Here is a 19,731-nt window from a genome sequence, read left to right on the forward strand (position 1 = left end):
GAGATGGAATAAATGAAGGTGAGGCTGAGGTGTGTCTACAGATGCGTCTTATTCTGAGTTTGGCTGAATTACATCATAATTCCATCAACTTTACGTGCGAGGAAACCATGAATAAGGTCTCGATAAACCTCTACTTTCTTTTCATGATGGAAATAATAGCATTCTCCATGCACTGTAATTTATAAATTGATAAGCTATTAATAAGAGCTAGGCAAATTAGTAATCTGTTTGGAGAAGGGATTGTAAATACACACAGCAATTGTTTTAGATGACCTTTCTTTATAATCCCTGGAGATGATCTGAAACCAGTCATATGGAAGCAAACTGAAAATCATATCACATGACATGCATCGCACCCCATTTTCCACAGTGAAGTAGGCTATTCAGAATTGTAATTGTGTGCCCTCCTAATTTGCTGAAATAATTGTGTGCACCCATAATTTGTGGGTAAACTTTTGAGGCTACTATAGGGCTATACCTGCGGAGTTGATGTACTGTACAGTGGGGCAAAAAAGTATTTAGTCAGCCACCAATTGTGCAAGTTGGGGCCAAGACAGTTAAAATGAGAAAATAAAATCCAGAAAATCACATTGTAGGATTTTTAATGAATTTATTTGCAAATTATGGTGGAAAATAAGTATTTGGTCAATAAGAAAAGTTTATCTCAAAACGTTGTTATATACCCTTTGTTGGCAATGACAGAGGTCAAACGTTTTCTGTAAGTCTTCACAAGGTTTTCACAAACTGTTGCTGGTATTTTGGCCCATTCCTCCATGCAGATCTCCTCTAGAGCAGTGATGTTTTGGGGATGTTGCTGGGCAACACAGACTTTCAACTCCCTCCAAAGATTTTCTATGGGGTTGAGATCTGGAGACTGGCTAGGCCACTCCAGGACCTTGAAATGCTTCTTACGAAGCCACTCCTTCGTTGCCCGGGCGGTGTGTTTGGGATCATTGTCATGCTGAAAGACCCAGCCAGGTTTCACTCAAAATCTCACGATACATGGCCCCATTCATTCTGTCCTTTACACGGATCAGTCGTCCTGGTCCCTTTGCAGAAAAACAGCCTCAAAGCATGATGTTTACACCCCCATGCTTCACAGTAGGTATGGTGTTCTTTGGATGCAACTCAGCATTCTTTGTCCTCCAAACACGACGAGTTGAGTTTTTACCAAAAAGTTATATTTTGATTTCATCTGACCATATGACATTCTCCCAATCTTCTTATGGATCATCCAAATGCTTTCTAGCAAACTTCAGACGGGCCTGGACATGTACTGGCTTAAGCAGGGGAACACGTCTGGCACTGCAGGATTTGAGTCCCTGGCGGCATAGTGTGTTACTGATGGTAGGCTTTGTTACTTTGGTCCCAGCTCTCTGCAGGTCATTCACTAGGTCCCCCCGTGTGGTTCTGGGATTTTTGCTCACCGTTCTTGTGATCATTTTGACCCCACGGGATGAGATCTTGCGTGGAGCCCCAGTTCGAGGGAGATTATCAGTGGTCTTGTATGTCTTCCATATCCTAATAATTGCTCCCACAGTTGATTTCTTCAAACCAAGCTGCTTACCTACTGTAGATTCAGTCTTCCCAGCCTGGTGCAGGTCTACAATTTTGTTTCTGGTGACAGCACTTTGGTCTTGGCCATAGTGGAGTTTGGAGTGTGACTGTTTGAGGTTGTGGACAGGTGTCTTTTATACTGATAACAAGTTCAAACAGGTGCCATTAATACAGGTAACGAGTGGAGGACAGAGGAGCCTCTTAAAGAAGAAGTTACAGGTCTGTGAGAGCCAGAAATCTTGCTGGTTTGTAGGTGACCAAATACTTATTTTCCACCATAATTTGCAAATAAATAAATTAAAAACCCTACAATTTGATTTTCTGGATTTTTCCCCAAAATTTTGTCTGTCATAGTTGAAGTGTACCTATGATGAAAATTACAGGCCTCTCTCATCTTTTTAAGTGTGGGAACTTGCACAATTGGTGGCTGACTAAATACTTTTTTGCCCCACTGTATGTGCTTTAGAATGTTTTAATTATATGCCCGGCCCTTTCTCAGTTATATTTTACAATTTGTATCATATTAAATATTAGCCACTATCGGGAGCCACCGTAAGTTATACCCACATAAGTATAACTGTCACTTCAGTGTTAATGTTCTTCAATTTGTAGCTTACATTTTGCATCATTCCATTCCATTTCGTAAACCTTTCTTTCCTCCATCACGTCTGTGTAGTTGTCCCTGCTTTCCTCTGTCACGTCTGTATAGTTGTCCCTGCTTTCCTCTGCACGTCTGTATAGTTGTCCCTGCTTTCCTCTGTCACGTCTGTGTAGTTGTCCTCCCTTTCCTCTGTCACGTCTGTGTAGTTGTCCCTGCTTTCCTCTGTCACGTCTGTGTAGTTGTCCCTGCTTTCCTCTGTCACGTCTGTGTAGTTGTCCCTGCTTTCCTCTGTCACATCTGTGTAGTTGTCCCTGCTTTCCCCTGTCACGTCTGTGTAGTTGTCCCTGCTTTCCTCTGTCACGTCTGTGTAGTTGTCCCTGCTTTCCTCTGTCACGTCTGTGTAGTTGTCCCTGCTTTCCTCTGTCACGTCTGTGTAGTTGTCCCTGCTTTCCTCTGTCACGTCTGTGTAGTTGTCCCTGCTTTCTTCTGTCACGTCTGTGTAGTTGTCCCTGCTTTCCTCTGTCACGTCTGTATAGTTGTCCCTGAGGGTCGCTAGCATTAGTGGATCATATTAGGGTAATGTTGTGCAATCATTTGGGACATGTAGCCTATTTGAATCATTATGGGACTCAGACCATACGTAGCAGTTTAAACCTGGAGCACGGTTCACAACGACTGGACCGTTGTCATCACTGTTCCATGATTAGTGAGGATTAGGGGTGATTTATAGGACTATTGTTCAACCTTGTACTGAACTCTAATATGACAACTTTCTGGATGAATCAAACCACTGTATTTTTAAATCATCAATGTATTCTGTGCATAAAGGCTCTCCAAACTTTAAAAAAAAGAATGATTCATACATACTTTCCTAACCCCCAAATTTGCCTAAATAATGAAAAAATCTACCAGTTGGTACTGAATTGGAGATGAATAAGCATATATTTACATGGCTTTCTTTCATTGATCCCTATATTCTGAACCCGTTCTCTCTATGTATTCTGTCTACAAAATTCGAATTAAAGATACACCGTATTTAAATGGATGTCTTAAGATAAATGTACAGAAAATCCTATTGAATGTAAACTCCACAAGAAAATCTGTTGGGCAGCAACTGGAAGAGTTTTCAGCGGTTTAATTAAATGTATTCAGCGCACGCAAGGGAACCATGCCTGCAAAGCCCATTATGCACCTGTGTAAGGTAAGTCTAAATACCAACAACAGAGAAGTGAATAGGAAAGGTGTACATTTCCTAAGTCGGAAACAACCCCTTAGCAGATTAACACAGCCACCTTGTCTGATATTAAGACAATGGCCTGATTCCATTGTTTACTTGTTGGGAAACAGCCATGATGCATCATATTAGTGTCTAAGTGATGAGTCAGTAGAAAAACAAGTTAATGATCAGGTGCCTGCAAAATGGGATTGGGAACAAGCATATTAATCACTGTTAACCCACTGGGACCACACTGGTTGAATCAACATTGTTTCCACATAATTTCAATTAAACTACACGTGGAATAGAAGTTGAATTGACATCTGTGCCCAGTGGGAATGAGACATGTCGAGCTGACAGAAATACCCATCCAAAGCTGCTAAGCCTATTATGGGTGCCTCGAGAGAGCTCACCTCTCGTGCAAATATCTCTGCCTCTGCTCTCAGCTCCTTCTCCAGATCCAGGTTTTCTTGCAGGGCCTCATACTCCTCCACGGCAAACAGCCGTAAAACCTGCATATTTCATGTGTAGTTCAAGCTTTCTTGCATATTTCCATATATCCCTTTTATCTGGTCAGTTGGCCCTAATCTTAACACTGACCTTAACCTTACTCCCAACCCTAACTTTAGTCTTAATCCCTAACCTTAATCTGCAAACTGGTAACCTAAAATATAAATTAAAACTCTTACATTCTGTAATTAGCAGGCAGTAAAAAGCGTTATGGAAAACCTTGAAACTCAAGGGGGAGGGGGAATTCACTTTCACAACCAACATGCTCCCTGAAAAGCAAGCCAGCAAACCAGGACGAAATGAATAGTGATTTTGCTTTTTGATCATTTTCTGTAAGAAATATGCCTCCAGTCACTAAGGATCACCCAGCATTCACGGCATAGTGAGGGGCTACAGGCTTCACTTGACTCTTCTTTCTGTCAAATGTAACCCCACTCAAGGTTACGCTGCACAAAAAGCCACAGAGAGTAGGACACCTTAATTTCCTTGCAGAAAGGTGGACACGGATGTTACACTCGTCAAAATATTGCAGTGGAGAAGACTCTCTGACCTCTGTTATATTTCGCCAAGAGCTTCTTTTGTCGGACTGTCTCAGCAATCAAAACCATATTATCATGTTTTTCCTTCAGCAACTACAGTGAAGAGAGGAAGAGAACAAGACAGAAGAGAGTTGATTTGATTGTGCTGTTAATTTATTTCTCAAATAACTGAATTGCGACACTACTGTTAGAATACTGTAGATGGAAATCATTCTAGGTTTCAATGTATTCTTTGTCCTAATTGTATGAATGTGCATAGGCCTACACTATGATAACATAATAAGGACATTAAACATGATTCATCTGTTTCACTAAGAGGATCAACACAGATTTTCGGATTTTGAAAAAAGCTCTGACAAAGGCCAAGAGGCTGACACGTAAGCTTAAATAAAATAAGTGATACAAGCAAGAGTAGTGTGCAGCTTTTCTTTGAAACTAATAGCAATTTTTAAACAACTCCCAAATCTATATTCAGACTTACTTCTTCTCTGATGTCACTTAGCTCCTCTCTTGTAGCCTCATGATCAATGGTGGCTTGCTTTTTCTCCTCCAGTGTCAACTCCAATTTTTTCTTCAGTTCTGGCCCATGAAAATTTTAAATAAGTACACTCAATCTTGCAATCAATGATCAATCATGTTGTATGTACTAGAGCGTAAATTATTCCAATAGGGCCAGGTCTATCGGTCAAATAAGTAACAACAAAAGAGATCTCTTCCATTTATCAGGAATGCCATCTAAGACAACCTGTGATAAATCTGAAATCTGTGTGTAATATCAGTGTATCAGTGTATGAGCCAAAGCAGTATGGACACTAATTGTAACAGCTGCTGTGGATATGTGGGAAAGGGGACAGCAGGGTGACATTCAGTACCTGTGATGGTGCTCCGGCAGTGGGCTGAGAAGCACTCTTTTTCTACCTGGGTGTCCACGCTCTCCTCCTCCTCTTCTTCATCCTCCAGGCCGATCTCAGCAATGGTCTCCGGCCCCAGGTGGGCCAGGTACAACATACTCTTCCTCTTCAAGGAGCAGTTCTGCCGGTTCAACTGGAGAAAGAAAGAGAGAGAGGGAGAGAAACGGATCACCTTATGACCTTGTGAAAAACAGATGCAGAAGAGGCTCTTTCAGAGCTTTCACATAGAGAGAACCTGGTGCATTGGATTTACTATAATTGGCCTTTTTCCTCTTTTGTCATCAGCATGCAATTATGCAGGTTAGCGCTTTCATCATGAATCTTGTTCTGGAGACAGATCTGCAGAGTGGTTACTAGCTGGTGCAACCGCAAAGTCATGACATCTGATTTTAAACCTAACCTTAACCTTAACCCTAACCTCAACCCTAACCTCAACCACACTGCTAACCCTAATACCTAACCCTAACCTTAAATTAAATGGGCAATCTGCAGTTCCTTCTTCCAATTTTAGTATTTTAAATGATATATATATATACACACACACACATACAGTTGAAGTCGGAAGTTTACATACACCTTAGCCAAATACATTTAAACTCAGTTGTTCACAATTCCTGACACTTAATCCTAGTAGAAATTCCACAAGCTTCCCACAATAATTTGGGTGAATATTGGCCCATTCCTCCTGACAGAGCTGGTGTAACGGATTCTGGTTTCTAGGCCTCCTTGCTCGCACATGCTTTTTCAGTTCTGTCCACAAATTTTCTATAGGATGAGGTCAGGGCTTTGTGATGGCCACTCCAATACCTTGACTTTGTTGTCCTAAGCCATTTTGCCACAACTTTGGAAGTATGCTTGGGGTCATTGTCCATTTGGAAGACCAATTTGCGACCAAGCTATAACTTCCTGACTGATGTCTTGAGATGTTGCTTCAATATATCCACATAATTTTCCATCCTCATGAAGCCATCTATTTTGTAAAGTGCACAAGTCCCTCCTGCAGCAAAGCACCCCCACAACATGATGCTGCCACCCCCAAGCTTCACGGTTGGGATGGTGTTCTTCGGCTTGCAAGCCTCCCCATTTTTTCTCCAAACATAACAATGGTCATTATGGCCAAACAATTCTATATATATATATACACACACACACACATTGAGCTTAGATGTACCCCATTAGAAACCCAAATATAAGCTAATTTTACTCATTTGTTGGTAAACAATGTAAATGTTAAAAAAACTATGTACAGCCTCAAAACATGGTTCAAACTATAATTTTGATACCATGGATGGTCAATCCCTGTATCCATAGCTCTGTCCATGAGTTTAGTTACATTTCTCCAGCCACATCCCTCATCTGTTTACCAAATTACTGGTAGAGTTCGTTATTGTTCAAGCTGCAGATAACCCCTTTAAGAACAAAAAAGCCATTTGTTTCCATTCATTTCTACAATATAGCTTCTGCCTCCAGGACAAGACTTATCCCAATAAACATCAACCTGCTGCAATTACAGTCAAACTATTATAGTTGTATTATAGTAAAGTGTCATGCACAGATAATAGGAAATGTGGCGCAAGATATGTCAGATAAAATGTTGGTCCGAATTCCTTATTCCCCGTCAATCACACTGTGCCTGTAAGTGGCATCGGGGAAGGATGCACAAGCAATAATCAGCCATCTCAATACAAAGAGCCAGGGGAAAGGCCTGATGACAATGTATGTCTGCTTTTAGACACAATCACAGTATTTTATGAAACACATCTATTTACAGTACATCCCTCATTCCTATGGCATGCTGGACTTTGTATCCCTTTTCTTTACAAACTCCAAATTTGATCAGTTCAGCCTAAGCCATCCATATTGAACTGGCAGTATGAAACGTTCACATTTTTTGGTTCTATCATCAACACGTCCCTTGTGCCAATTTAGGCATACTACACTAAGTAAAGAATAATGAAGCCTAAGGCAAGACGATGGATGAAAATGACGCACATTTGTTGATGTGATTTCGGACGGAAAGTGTGAGGAGAAAAAGGAAGCAGAGCTATAAAAGAGGCATGCATTAATGACATCCTAGTCAATGCAGCAATTCCATCTTCTGATGATGCCCTTTAAAGTGCATATTTTAAAAATGCAATCAACAATACATAACACAGAATCATAGTCTTTGATAATAATCTACTATTGATGAGAACGAATGTATGAAATTACATACTCAGGCAGGCTCGCAGGAAGGCTATCAGCGGCGCTTCAGAGGTCACGATTACAAAGTCACAGCCCCCTCATCTTCCTTGAGAAAACATCAACACAAAACATCTGATTTGACTGGCGACAAATAGCAGGCTCACGCTATTATTGCTTTTTAATTCAAAATGTTGGAGCGCTTACGATTTTTCTTGAACTTTTTTCTCTCTCTGGCTTTCCTTGTGTGCTGTTGGCAAGCAAATTAAGCAGCATTGGGCTCAAGAAAATTAAACAAATTTTCACGAGGGTCAATAAAGCTGTCTTTTTACTTGAAACCTACCAAAATACACTACCGGCCAAAATGTTTAGAACACCTACTCATTCAATGTTTTTTCTTTATTTTTAAAACCTATTTTCTACATTGTAGAATAATAGTGAAGAGAAAATAATGAAGACATCAAAACTATGAAATAACACATATGGAATCTTGTAGTAGCAAAAATGTGTTTGAAGTTACCTTTCTAGTTAATATGATTAAGTTAGAGTGTACACTTCCTCTTCCAATGACACAGCCACCTTGACTGATATTAAGGCAATGGCCTGATTCCATTGTTTACGTATTGGGAAACACCTGTGATGCACCATATTAGTGTCTAAGTGATGAGTCAGTAGGAAAACAAGTTCATGATCAGGTGCCTGCAAAATGGGATTGGGATTTTTATTTTATTTATTTTTATATCACCTTTATTTAACCAGGTAGGCAAGTTGAGAACAAGTTCTCATTTACAATTGCGACCTGGCCAAGATCAAGCAAAGCAGTTCGACACAAGGATCAAGCATATTAATCACAGTTAACCCACTGGGAACACACTGGTTGAATCAATGTTGTTTCCACGTCATGTTGGGAGGTCAAAATAATGAAAAACAATCAACCAAATCTATTCATTTATAAATGTTGATTATTTCTTAATTCACCTGATGATAAGACAAGACGTGAAAATACATATTTTTCGCAAACATATGATGGGGGTCCCTGGGTCACAGGTTTTCCTGGGAAGGGGTCCCTGGGCACATTTTTTTAAAGGCCCCTGGTCTAAGTCAAGTCTACAACTTCATTCTGATCTGGTCATTAGACTAAAGTGGTGTACACACATCACAAAACCATAGAAGGTAGGAGGTGCCTTAGGAGATCTATTCCAGAGCTACCACACCTGATTTAGTCATCAGGCCCTTGATTAGTGAATCAGGTGAGCTAGTTCAGGGCTACAACAACATTGTGAAACATCTGGGGGTCCCTGAGGAGAGGTTTGAGAAGCACTGGACTGTAAGACTTTTCTGTAAACCGTAAAATACTGTAGAATGAACAGTAAAATACCTTCAATGTCTTTCACATAATAAATTCTGTAGATGGCACTGCATTATGGGCAAAATGCTGAAAAATACTGTTCTAAACTCTAGTTGGAAGCCTCCTGTAAAAATTACTCTAACATACTGTATTTCTTTACAATAATAACTTATGCTTACTGTAGATTAAAATGTTCCGTTTTCATCATGCTGTTGGGTGAGACGCATGAAGCTCAGACTACTTTAGTAAATATCTTCTTGAAGCGGCAGTGAAGTGGAATATTTTTAGCAGCTAATAGGTACACTGTAAAAAATATCTTGTTGTTTTTGCAGAATTATACAATAAAACAGCAATGTACCATATTAATTATTTACAGTAAATAGCCGTAAATTGCAATGTATTCTTGGTGATTTTAGGTATAACTGGTAAATGATCCATTAAACTTTGGTTTAAAAATACATTACTCTAAAGAAGTACTGTATTTAAAATGGTACTGTAATTCCACCCCACAGAATACTGTACCTACTGTATTTGTGGAGTGCCCAAAAACATTTTAGCACTAGTGGGTGAATGGTATTGTTGTTTCTGGTTCATTAGCATATTTTGTGGAGTGCCTTGTAAAAGGCTACATTTGTTGCACCCGTGAGTGACAATGCTGTACCAATTGAACTGATATGTGGTAATAGTGCCACGACAATTAAATGTGTATAGGGGACATATTGGAGTTGCAGCAAGCCTCAAACCTTTAATGGTTTGCTATATCCTTAGTCTGTTTTTCACTGAAGCCACTACATGTTTGGAAGCCTTTGAGAAGTGCAACTGATATAAAAGTCCAAATATTTATACACTACCGGTCAAAACTTTTAAAAATTGTTAAACAAATCAAAATAGATTTTATATTTGAGATTCTTCAAATAGCCACCCTTTGCCTTGATGACATCTTTGCACACTCTTGGCATTCCCACATATGCTGAGCACTTGTTGGCTGCTTTTCCTTCACTCTGCTGTACGATTCATCCCAAACATCTCAATTTGGTTCAGTTCAGGGAATTGTGGAGGCCAGGTCATCTGGTGTGGCACTCCATCACTCTCATTCTAGTCCTTACACAGCTAGGTGGTGTGTTGGGTCATTATCCTGATGAAAAACTAAATGATAGTCACACTAAGCCAAAACCAGATGGGATGGCGTATCGCTGCAGAATGCTGTGGTAGCCATGCTTATTAAGTGTGCCTTGAATTCTAAAGAAATCAAAGACAGTGTCACCAGCAAAGAACCCCCACACCATAACACCTCCTCCTCCATGCCTTACGGTGGGAAATACACATGAGGAGATCATCCATTCACCCACACCGCATCTCACAAAGACACAGCGGTTGGAACCAAAAATCTCAGATTTGGACTCCAGAACAAAGGACAAATTTCCACCCGTCTAATGTCCATTGCTCGTGTTTCTTGGCCCAAGCAAGTCTCTTCTTCTTATTGGTGTCCTTTATTAGTGGTTTCTTTGCAGAAATTCCTCTCCTCTGAACAGTTGATGTTGAGATGTGTCTGTAACTTGAACTCTGTGAAGCATTTATTTGGTCTGCAATTTCTGAGGCTGGTAACTCTAATGAATGTATCCTCTGCAGCAGAGGTAACTCTGGGTCTTCCATTCCTGTGGTGGTCCTCATGAGAGACAGTTTCATCATAGCGTTGATGGTTTTTGCGAATGCACTTGAAGAAACTTTCAAAGTTCCTGAAATGTTACGTATTGACTGACCTTCACGTCTTAAAGTAATGATGAACTGTCATTTCTCTTTGTTTAGCCCTATTTTTTTTACAAAATAGGGATATCTTCTGTATACCGCCCCTACCTTTTCACAACACAATTGATTGGCTCATGGGGCGGCAGAGATAGCCTGGACTGCCATTTCTCTTAGCTTATTTGAGCTGTTCTTGCCATAATATGGACTCTGTATTTTACAAAATAGGGCTATCTTCTGAATACCACCCCTACATTGTCACAACACAACTGATTGGCTCAAATGCATTAAGGAAAGAAATTCCACAAATTAACTTTTAAGAAGGCACACCTGTTAATTGAAATGCATTCCGGGTGACTAACTCTTGAAGCTGGTTGCGAGAATGCCAAGAGTATGCAAAGCTGTCATCAAGGCAAAGTGTGGCTATTTGAATAATCTCAAATACAAAATATATTTTGATTTGTTTAACAATTTTTTGGTTACTACATGATTTCATATGTGTTACAGTGGCTTGCGAAAGTATTCACCCCCCTTGGCATTTTTCCAATTTTTTTGCCTTACAACCTGGAATTCAAATGGATTTTTGGGGGGTTTGTATCATTTGATTTACACAACATGCCTACCATTTTGAAGATGCAAAATATTTTTTATTGTGAAACAAAGAAGAAATAAGACAAAAAAACTGAAAACTTGAGCGTGCATAACCATTCACCCCTGCAAACTCAAGACTTTGTAGAGCCACCTTTTGCAGCAATTACAGCTGCAAGTCTCTTGGGGTATAAGCTTGGCACATCTAGCCACTGGGATTTTGCCCATTCTTCAAGGCAAAACTGCTCCAGCTCCTTCATGTTGGATGTGTTCCGCGGGTGTAGAGCAATCTTTAAGTCATACCACAGATTCTCAATTGGATTGAGGTCTGGGCTTTGACTAGGCCATTCCAAGACATTTAAATGTTTCCCCTTAAACCAATTGAGTGTTGCTTTAGCAGTATGCTTAGGGTTTTTGCCCTGCTGGAAGGTGAACCCCCATCCCAGTTTCAAATCTCTGGAAGAATGAAACAGGTTTCCCTCAAGAATTTCTCTGTATTTTGCGCCATCCATCATTCCTTCAAACATCCCCACAGCATGATGCTGCCACCACCATGCTTCACTGTGGGGATGGTGTTCTCGGAGTGATGAGAGATGTTGGGTTTGTGCCAGACATAGCTTTTCCTTGATGGTAAAAAAGCTCAATTTGAGTCACATCTGACCAGAATACCTTCTTCCATATGTTTGGGAAGTCTCCTACATGCCTTTTCGAGAACACCAAACGTGTTTGCTTCTTTTTTTCTTTAAGCATGTATTTTTCTGGCCACACTTCCGTAAAGCCCAGCTCTGTGGAGTGTACAGCTTAATGTGTTCCAATGGACCGATACTCCAATCTCCGCTGTGAAGCTTTGCAGCTCCTTCAGGGTTATCTTTGGTCTTTGGTCTTTGGTTATCTTTGGTCAGGGTTATCTTTGTTGCCTCTCTGATTAATGCCCTCCTTGCCTGGTCCGTGAGTTTTGGTGGGCGGCCGTCTCTTGGTAGGTTCGTTGTGGTGCTATATTCTTTCTATTTTTTAATAATGGATTTAATGGTGCTTTGTGGGATGTTCAAAGTTTTTGTAACCCAACCCTGATTTGTACTTCTCCATCACTTTGTCCCTGACCTGTTTGGAGAGCACCGTGGTCTTCATTGTGCCACTTGCTTAGTGGTGTTGCAGACTCTGAGGCCTTTCAGAACATGTGTATATATATTAAGATCATGTGACAGATCATGTGACACTTAAATAAAGACCACCTGTGTGCAATCTGAAGGTAATTGGTTGCACCAGATCTTATTTAGGGGCTTCAAAGTAAAGGGGGTGAATACATATGCATGCATCACTTTTCCGTAAATATATATTTTTTAATTTTTTGAAAGAAGTTATTGTTTTTCATTTCACTTCACCAATTTCGACTATTTTGTGTATGTCCATTATATGAAATCCAAATAAAAATCCATTTAAATTACAGGTTGAAATGCAACAAAATAGGAAAAACATCAAAGGGGATGAATACTTTTGCAAGGCACTGTATTTCATAGTTTTGATGTCTTCACTACTATTTCACAATGTAAAAAATAGTAAAAATAAAGAAAAATCCTTGAATGAGTAGGTGTTCTAAAACTTTTGACCAGTAGTGTATATATTTGATATGCTGTAATATGCTTGCACCAATCCCATTCAATTACAGTACAAAACCTATTCAATTAATTTGATTAATTTATTCATTAATCCATTGTTTACAATTACTGAAAAAATATTACATTAAGAGTATTAGTACCGTAAAACGGATTACGGTAACATGCTGTACTGTAAATGTACTGCATTATACTGGCAGAGGAGTTGCCAGCAAATTACTGTAATTATATAATACAGCTGTGTTGGTGTAATGATTACAGTAGGCTCATTAATTTACAGTATAATGCTCTATTGTATAATACAGCACTGTGTTTCTTACTGTAAAACATGTCACAGCATCCCTGTGTGAAGCAAAATTACAGTATTTAGCTGGCAACTATACTATCAGTATAATGCTGTACATTTAGAGGGAAAAGTTTTACAATGTGCTCTAGTTACTTCACAAAAGTAATGTGCAAATACAAGAAAAAGGGAAGCCCCATCATTTGACATTTACACCTTTTTCCCTGGACAACAGTAGAATATTTCCAAGTGGTTGTTGTCAACAACAATTCATTTGTACCATGTGTTCTACATTCTTTACTATTTTCACACATATGTGGTGAATTTTCAAAACTTTTAGTACAAAACTCCAAATTGGTAACACTTGCAATGCACCAAGTCTTAAATTGTAATCTTTCATTGTGAATTCATTTTGTTTGTAGACATCTTTCACTACACAATCATTGATCCAAAATATAAGTTTTATCACCAAAACACAACATATTGATATCTTCTCAACTTAGATATTTTAACAACCAGAAAAAAACAATAGCAAAAAAATTTAAGATACATTTTTCAAAATTGCCCTTTGAATGTAAATTATGAGTACTGTAAATTACAGTATACTACACTTTTTTCACATTAGGCAATACATTTGCACTACCTATTAAAATTGACTGAAAATCAAGTTACCATAATTTCCATCCCATGTGTGATCAAAGGTGTGATCATGTTTAACAATGTTTAGCAGGCACTAGTTTGCATCAAGCATGCCTTGAGCATTTGGCCATAGGTTTTAATTGAAATCCTCATAAATATCCTCATTGTTCATGCACCTGGGGAAAAACCTTCTGCCATTGCGAATCCAAGCCTGACATAGGTCTGGATTGAAATAATTGCACTGCTAAATGATTAAAATGTCAATTTAGTACCCCTCTCCATATTTTCAAGCATAGTTATGAATGTATCATGTTATGGGTATGCTTGTAATCATTAAGGACTGGGCAGATTTTCAGGATAAAAATAAATACATAGAATGGAGCTAAGCACAGGCAAAATCCTAGAGGAAAACCTGGTTCATTCTGCTTTCTATCAGACACTGAGAGATGTCCTTTCAGCAGGACAATAACCTAAAACACAAGGCCAAATCTACACTGGAGTTGCTTACCAAGAGGACAGTGAATGTTCCTGAGTAGCCGAGTTACAGTTTTGACACAAATCAGATTGAAAATCTATGACAAGCCTTGAAAACGGTTGTCTAGCAATGAGCAACAACCAATTTGACTGAGCCTGAAGAATTTTGAAAAGAATAATGGGAAAATATTGTACAATCCAGGTGTACAAGCCTCTTAAGAGAATTACCCAGAAAGACTCACAGCTGTAATCACTGCCGAAGGTGATTCTAACCTGTATTGTGTGAATATTTACAGTACTAGTCAAAAGTTTGGACACACCTACTCATTCAAAGGTTTTTCTTTATTTTTACTATTTCCTACATCAAAACTTTGAAATAACACGTATGGAATCATATAGTAACCAAAAAAGTGTTTTATATTTTATATTTGAGATTCCACCCTTTGCCTTGATGAGAGCTTTGCACACTCTTTGCAATCTCTCTACCAAGCTTCATGAGGTACTCACCTGGAATGCACTTCCATTAACTGGTGTGGAATTATTTTCCTTCTTAATGCGTTTGAGAAAATCAGTTGTGTTGTGACAAGGTAGGGGTGGTATACAGAAGATAGCCCTATTTGGTAAAAAAAACAAGTCCATATTATGGCAAGAACAGCTCAAATAAGAAAAGAGAAATGACAGTACATCATTATTTTAAGACATGAATGTCAGTCAATCTGGAAAATGTCAAGAACTTTGAAAGTTTCTTCAAGTGCAGTGGGATATGCTTAACACCCCGGCAGTTCTACAATCTAAGCTAGATGCCCTCAATCTCACACAAATTATCAAGGAACCCACCAGGTACATCCCAAAATCTGTAAACATGGGCACCCTCATAGATATTATCCTGACCAACTTGCCCTCCAAATACACCTCTGCTGTTTTCAATCAGGATCTCAGCGATGACTACCTCATTGCCTGCATCCGCTATGGGTCCACGGTCAAATGAACACCCCTCATCACTGTCAAACGCTCCCTAAAACACTTCTGCGAGCAGGACTTTCTAATTGACCTGGCATGGGTATCCTGGAAGGATATTGACCTCATCCCATCAGTCGAGGATGCCTGCCTGGTTGTTGTTTAAAATTAATTTCCTCATCATCTTACATAAGCATGCCCCTTTCAAAAAATGTAGAACTAAGAACAGATATAGCCCTTGGTTCCCTCCAGACTGGACTACCCTCGACCAGCGCAAAAACATCCTGTGGCGGACTGCAATAGCATCGAATAGTCCCCGCGATATGCAACTGTTCAGGGAAGTCAGGAACCAATGCACGCGGTCAGTCAGGAAAGCAAAGGTACGCTTTTTCAAACAGAAATTTGCATCCTGTAGCTCTAACTCCATAAAGTTTTGGGACACTGTAAAGTCCATGGATAACAAGAGCACCTCCTCCTAGCTGCCCACTGCACTGAGGCTAGGTAACACTGTTACCACCGATAAATCCACGATAATCAAGCATTTCAATAAGCATTTCTCTACGGCTGGCCATGCTTTCCTCCTGGCTACCCCGGCCAACAGCGCCGCACCCCCGCAGCTACTTGCCCAAGGATCCAGATAGCAGATGTTCTGAAAGAGCTGCAAAACATGGACCAGTACAAATCAGCTGGGCTAGACAATCTGGACCCTCGCTTTCTAAAATTACCCCTCTGTTCAACCCTCTTTCCTATCCTCCGAGATCTCTAAAGATTGGTAAGCTGCCGCGGTCATCCCCCTCTTCAAAGGGGGTGACACTCTGTTATAGACCTATATTCATCCTGCCCTGCCCTTCTGAAGTCTTCGAAACCCAAGTTAATAAACAGATCACTGACTATTTGGAATTTCCACCGTACTGTCTCCGCTGTGCAATCTGGTCACCATGCTGGTCAAGGTACTAAACGATATCATAACCGCCATCGATAAAAGATTGTACTGTGCAGCCAAGGTTTTCGACTCTGTCAATCACCGTATTCTTATCGGCAGACTCAACAGCCTTGGTTTCTCAAATGACTGTCTCGCCTGGCTCACCAACTACTTCTCAGACAGAGTTCAGTGTGTCAAATCAGAGGGGCTGTTGTCCGGACCTCTGGCAATCACTACGGGGGTACCACAGGGTTCAAATCTCGGGTTGACTATTTTCTCTGTATATATCAACGATGTTGCTCTTGCTGCGGGTGATTCCCTGATCCACCTCTATGCAGACGACACCATTCTGAATACATCTGGCCCTTCTTTGGACACTGTGTTAACAAACCTCCAAACGAGTTTCAATGCCATACAACACTCCTTCCGTGGCCTCCAACTGCTCTTAAGCGCTAGTATAACTAAATGCATGCTTTTCAACCGTTCCCTGCCCGCACCCACCCGCCCGACTAGCATCCCTACTCTGGACGGTTCTGACTTAGTATATGTGGACAACTACAAATACCTAGGAGTCTGGCTAGACTGTAAACTCTCCTTCCAGACTCAGATTAAACATCTCCAATCCAAAATTAAATCTAGAATCGGCTTTCTATTCCGCAACAAAGCCTCCTTCACTCACGCCGCCAAACATACCCTCGTAAAACTGACTATTCTACTGATCCTCGACTTTGGCGATGTCATTTACAAAATAGCCTCCAACACTCTACTCAGCAAACTGGATGCAATCTATCACAGTGCCATCCGTTTTGTCACCAAAGCCCCATATACCACCCACCACTGCAACCTGTATGCTCTAATTGGCTGGCCCTTGCTACATATTCGTCGCCAGACCCACTGGCTCCAGGTCATCTATAAGTCTTTGCTAGGTAAAGCTCTGCCTTATCTCAGCTCACTGGTCACGATAACGACACCCACCCGTAGCACGCGCTCCAGCAGGTATATCTCACTGGTCATTCCCATCCTCCTTTGGCCGCCTTTCCTACCCGTTCTCTGCTGCCAATGACTGGAATTGCAAAAATCGCTGAAGCTGGAGACTTATATTTCCCTCACTAACTTTAAACATCAGCTATCTGAGCAGCTAACCGATCGCTGCAGCTGTACATAGCCCATCTGTAAATAGCCCATCCAATCTACCTACCTCCTCCCCACATTGTTTTTATTTACTCTTCTGCTCTTTTGCACACCAGTACTCTACTTGCACATCATTATTGTAAAATTGTAATTACTTGCTACTATGGCCTATTTATTGCCTTACCTCCTCACGCCATTTGCACATACTGTATATAGACTTAATTTTTTTTCTATTGTGTTATTGACTGTACGGTTGGTTATTCCATGTGTAACTCTGTGTTGTTGTTTGTGTCGCACTGCTTTGCTTTATCTTGGCCAGGTCGCAGTTGCAAATGAGAACTTGTTCTCAACTAGTCTACCTAGTTAAATAGTTAAATAAAGGTGAAATAAAACATTTAAAAAATTTATTTTTGTTGCTAACAGGTGTATAAATTGAGCACACAGCCATGTAATCTCCATAGACACAAATTGGCAGTAGAATGACCTTACTGAAGAGCTCAGGGACTATTTTTGTATTTATTTTTTTATTTGTTTTTGTGTAACTTTACCCCCTTTTTCTCCCCAATTTCATGATATTACAACACTACCCGCTGAAGTTGACCTCTTCAATGACCATGTGGGACACTATAGGAGAGTGACAGAAGCAGGTGTCCACATACTTTTGGTAATGTAGTGTATCATACTTTTTATGTTTCTAATTTATAGAAATACATTTTTATTATGTAGTTCTCAAAATCTGTAGTAGACAAACCAGTTTACATGGCAAATCTACAGGTTTACCAAACGTTTAAGTGATGATCCATTAAGAGCATTCAGATTCAGATTAAGTAATAGTAAAATGTATTTTAACAAAAGACAAGATCATAATATCAAAAGTAATGTGGGCATAGAAAGGCAATTACTTTATATGAACATGCAAACACTGATTAAGTTTGGTGAAAAAGTGACTGTATGAGTTTGTGTGTTGTACTTAGTCAATTGAAAATGTGCGTAGAGTTTGTAGTAAGAGTTGTGAAAATGTACCACATACTGTACTTGTGAAAATTGCACCAAAGCAATAAAATAAAACTGTAATCGAATAGCATTTCAAACATGACAAAATATGCAAATACATAGATGGCCATATAGATGCCCAATAGCAACTGTAATAACATCAAATAATCCTTATTGAAAGAGCACCATCAGAGTTCTCCCCAGCACATCATTTTTTTTAAAGAAGAGATAAACGTTATAGCAAAAACATCCATATGTGTAGCACAGCTGCATGTGGCCAACCATGACTGGCTGGGACTGGATTGATGGGAGGAGGAGGTATTGTACAGAAGCTCTCCCCCACCCCTGGCAGAACTGCCAGGTGGAAGCAGAGGGCTTCTGTCCAAAGAATTGTGTGGGTAATGATTAGAGTGATGAGTCCAGCTTCAGCGGGCTGAGAAATCACTCTGCCCACTCTGAATCAGACCTAGACATTTGGCAAGCATTTCACAAAATAACTGTACACTGGATTACAGGACCAATTTTTGTACAGAAAATTTTACTAAAGTTTTTTGCACCTAGAATGATGGTGTCTACAGAGAAAGTAGGTGCAATATTTGTTTCAAGAGAAGAATTGGGAGCATACAATGGGCAAAGTCCTTCATTGCTCGTTAGGCTGACCCACCTTGGAGGCCAGGGCTTCCACACTCTGTCTGCATGTCCTCTCTATGTCCAGGTTATCCTGAATGCTGTTGACCTCTTCAATGACCATGTGGGACACTATAGGAGAGTGACAGAAACAACACTGTTGAACACCTCCAATCCAGCGTAAACATTGTGCAGTACTTTTTTTTCTTTATCTGCGATTGATTGAATTGGGGTCTAAGTCATTTATCTATTTTTATCAATAGCAGAGTTAATTTTTGTATTTTATTGAATCTTTATTTAACTAGGCAAGTCAGTTAAGAACAATTCTTATTTACAATGACGGCCTACCCCGACCACACCCGGGCTAATTGTGCACCACCCTATGGGACTCTATGGGATTGTGATATAGCCTGGATTCAAACCAGGGTCTGTAGTGACGCCTCTAGCACTGTGATGCAGTGCCTTAGACAGCTGTGCCACTCGGGAGCCCAAAACTTCAAGCCTACACTAGATTTCTTGTGGGCAATTTTTTATTTATTTTACTAGGCAAGTCAGTTAAGAACAAATTCTTATTTTCAATGACGGCCTAGGAACAGTGGGTTAACTGTCTGTTCAGGGGCAGAACGACAGATTTGTACCTTGTCAGCTGGGGGATTTGAACTTGCAACTTTTTGGTTACTAGTCCAATGCTCTAACCACTAGGGCTACCCTGCCGCCCCAACATGTTTGCCATGTGGTCTGATTCTAAGGTTCACCTTATAGAACCTCACTGTGGAGGTGTCATAATACCCATAAAACCTAGCGGTCAAACAGGGAAATGGTTCCAATCCTTTTTCCCATAGGGGATTTTAAAAACACTTCAAATAAGTTCTGTATTTCGTGCAAGCTTACACTGGCA

General features: G+C 40.1%; 1 protein-coding gene across 1 annotated transcript in view; it reads right to left on the reverse strand.

The window, feature by feature from the left end:
* Positions 1–19,731, reverse strand: part of shtn1 (shootin 1) — a 43,516-nt gene that overhangs the window by 13,062 nt on the left and 10,723 nt on the right. The window contains exons 4-8 of the mRNA XM_020481685.2: positions 18,871–18,965; positions 5,296–5,467; positions 4,905–5,002; positions 4,427–4,516; positions 3,788–3,886 (exon numbers count right to left, since the gene is read on the reverse strand). Coding sequence (XP_020337274.1) covers positions 3,788–3,886; positions 4,427–4,516; positions 4,905–5,002; positions 5,296–5,467; positions 18,871–18,965 — 554 coding nt within the window. The remainder of the gene's footprint in view (positions 1–3,787; positions 3,887–4,426; positions 4,517–4,904; positions 5,003–5,295; positions 5,468–18,870; positions 18,966–19,731) is intronic.

Source organism: Oncorhynchus kisutch, linkage group LG4 (genome assembly GCF_002021735.2).
Source record: "Oncorhynchus kisutch isolate 150728-3 linkage group LG4, Okis_V2, whole genome shotgun sequence".
In the NCBI taxonomy this organism is placed as follows: Eukaryota; Metazoa; Chordata; class Actinopteri; order Salmoniformes; family Salmonidae; genus Oncorhynchus; species Oncorhynchus kisutch.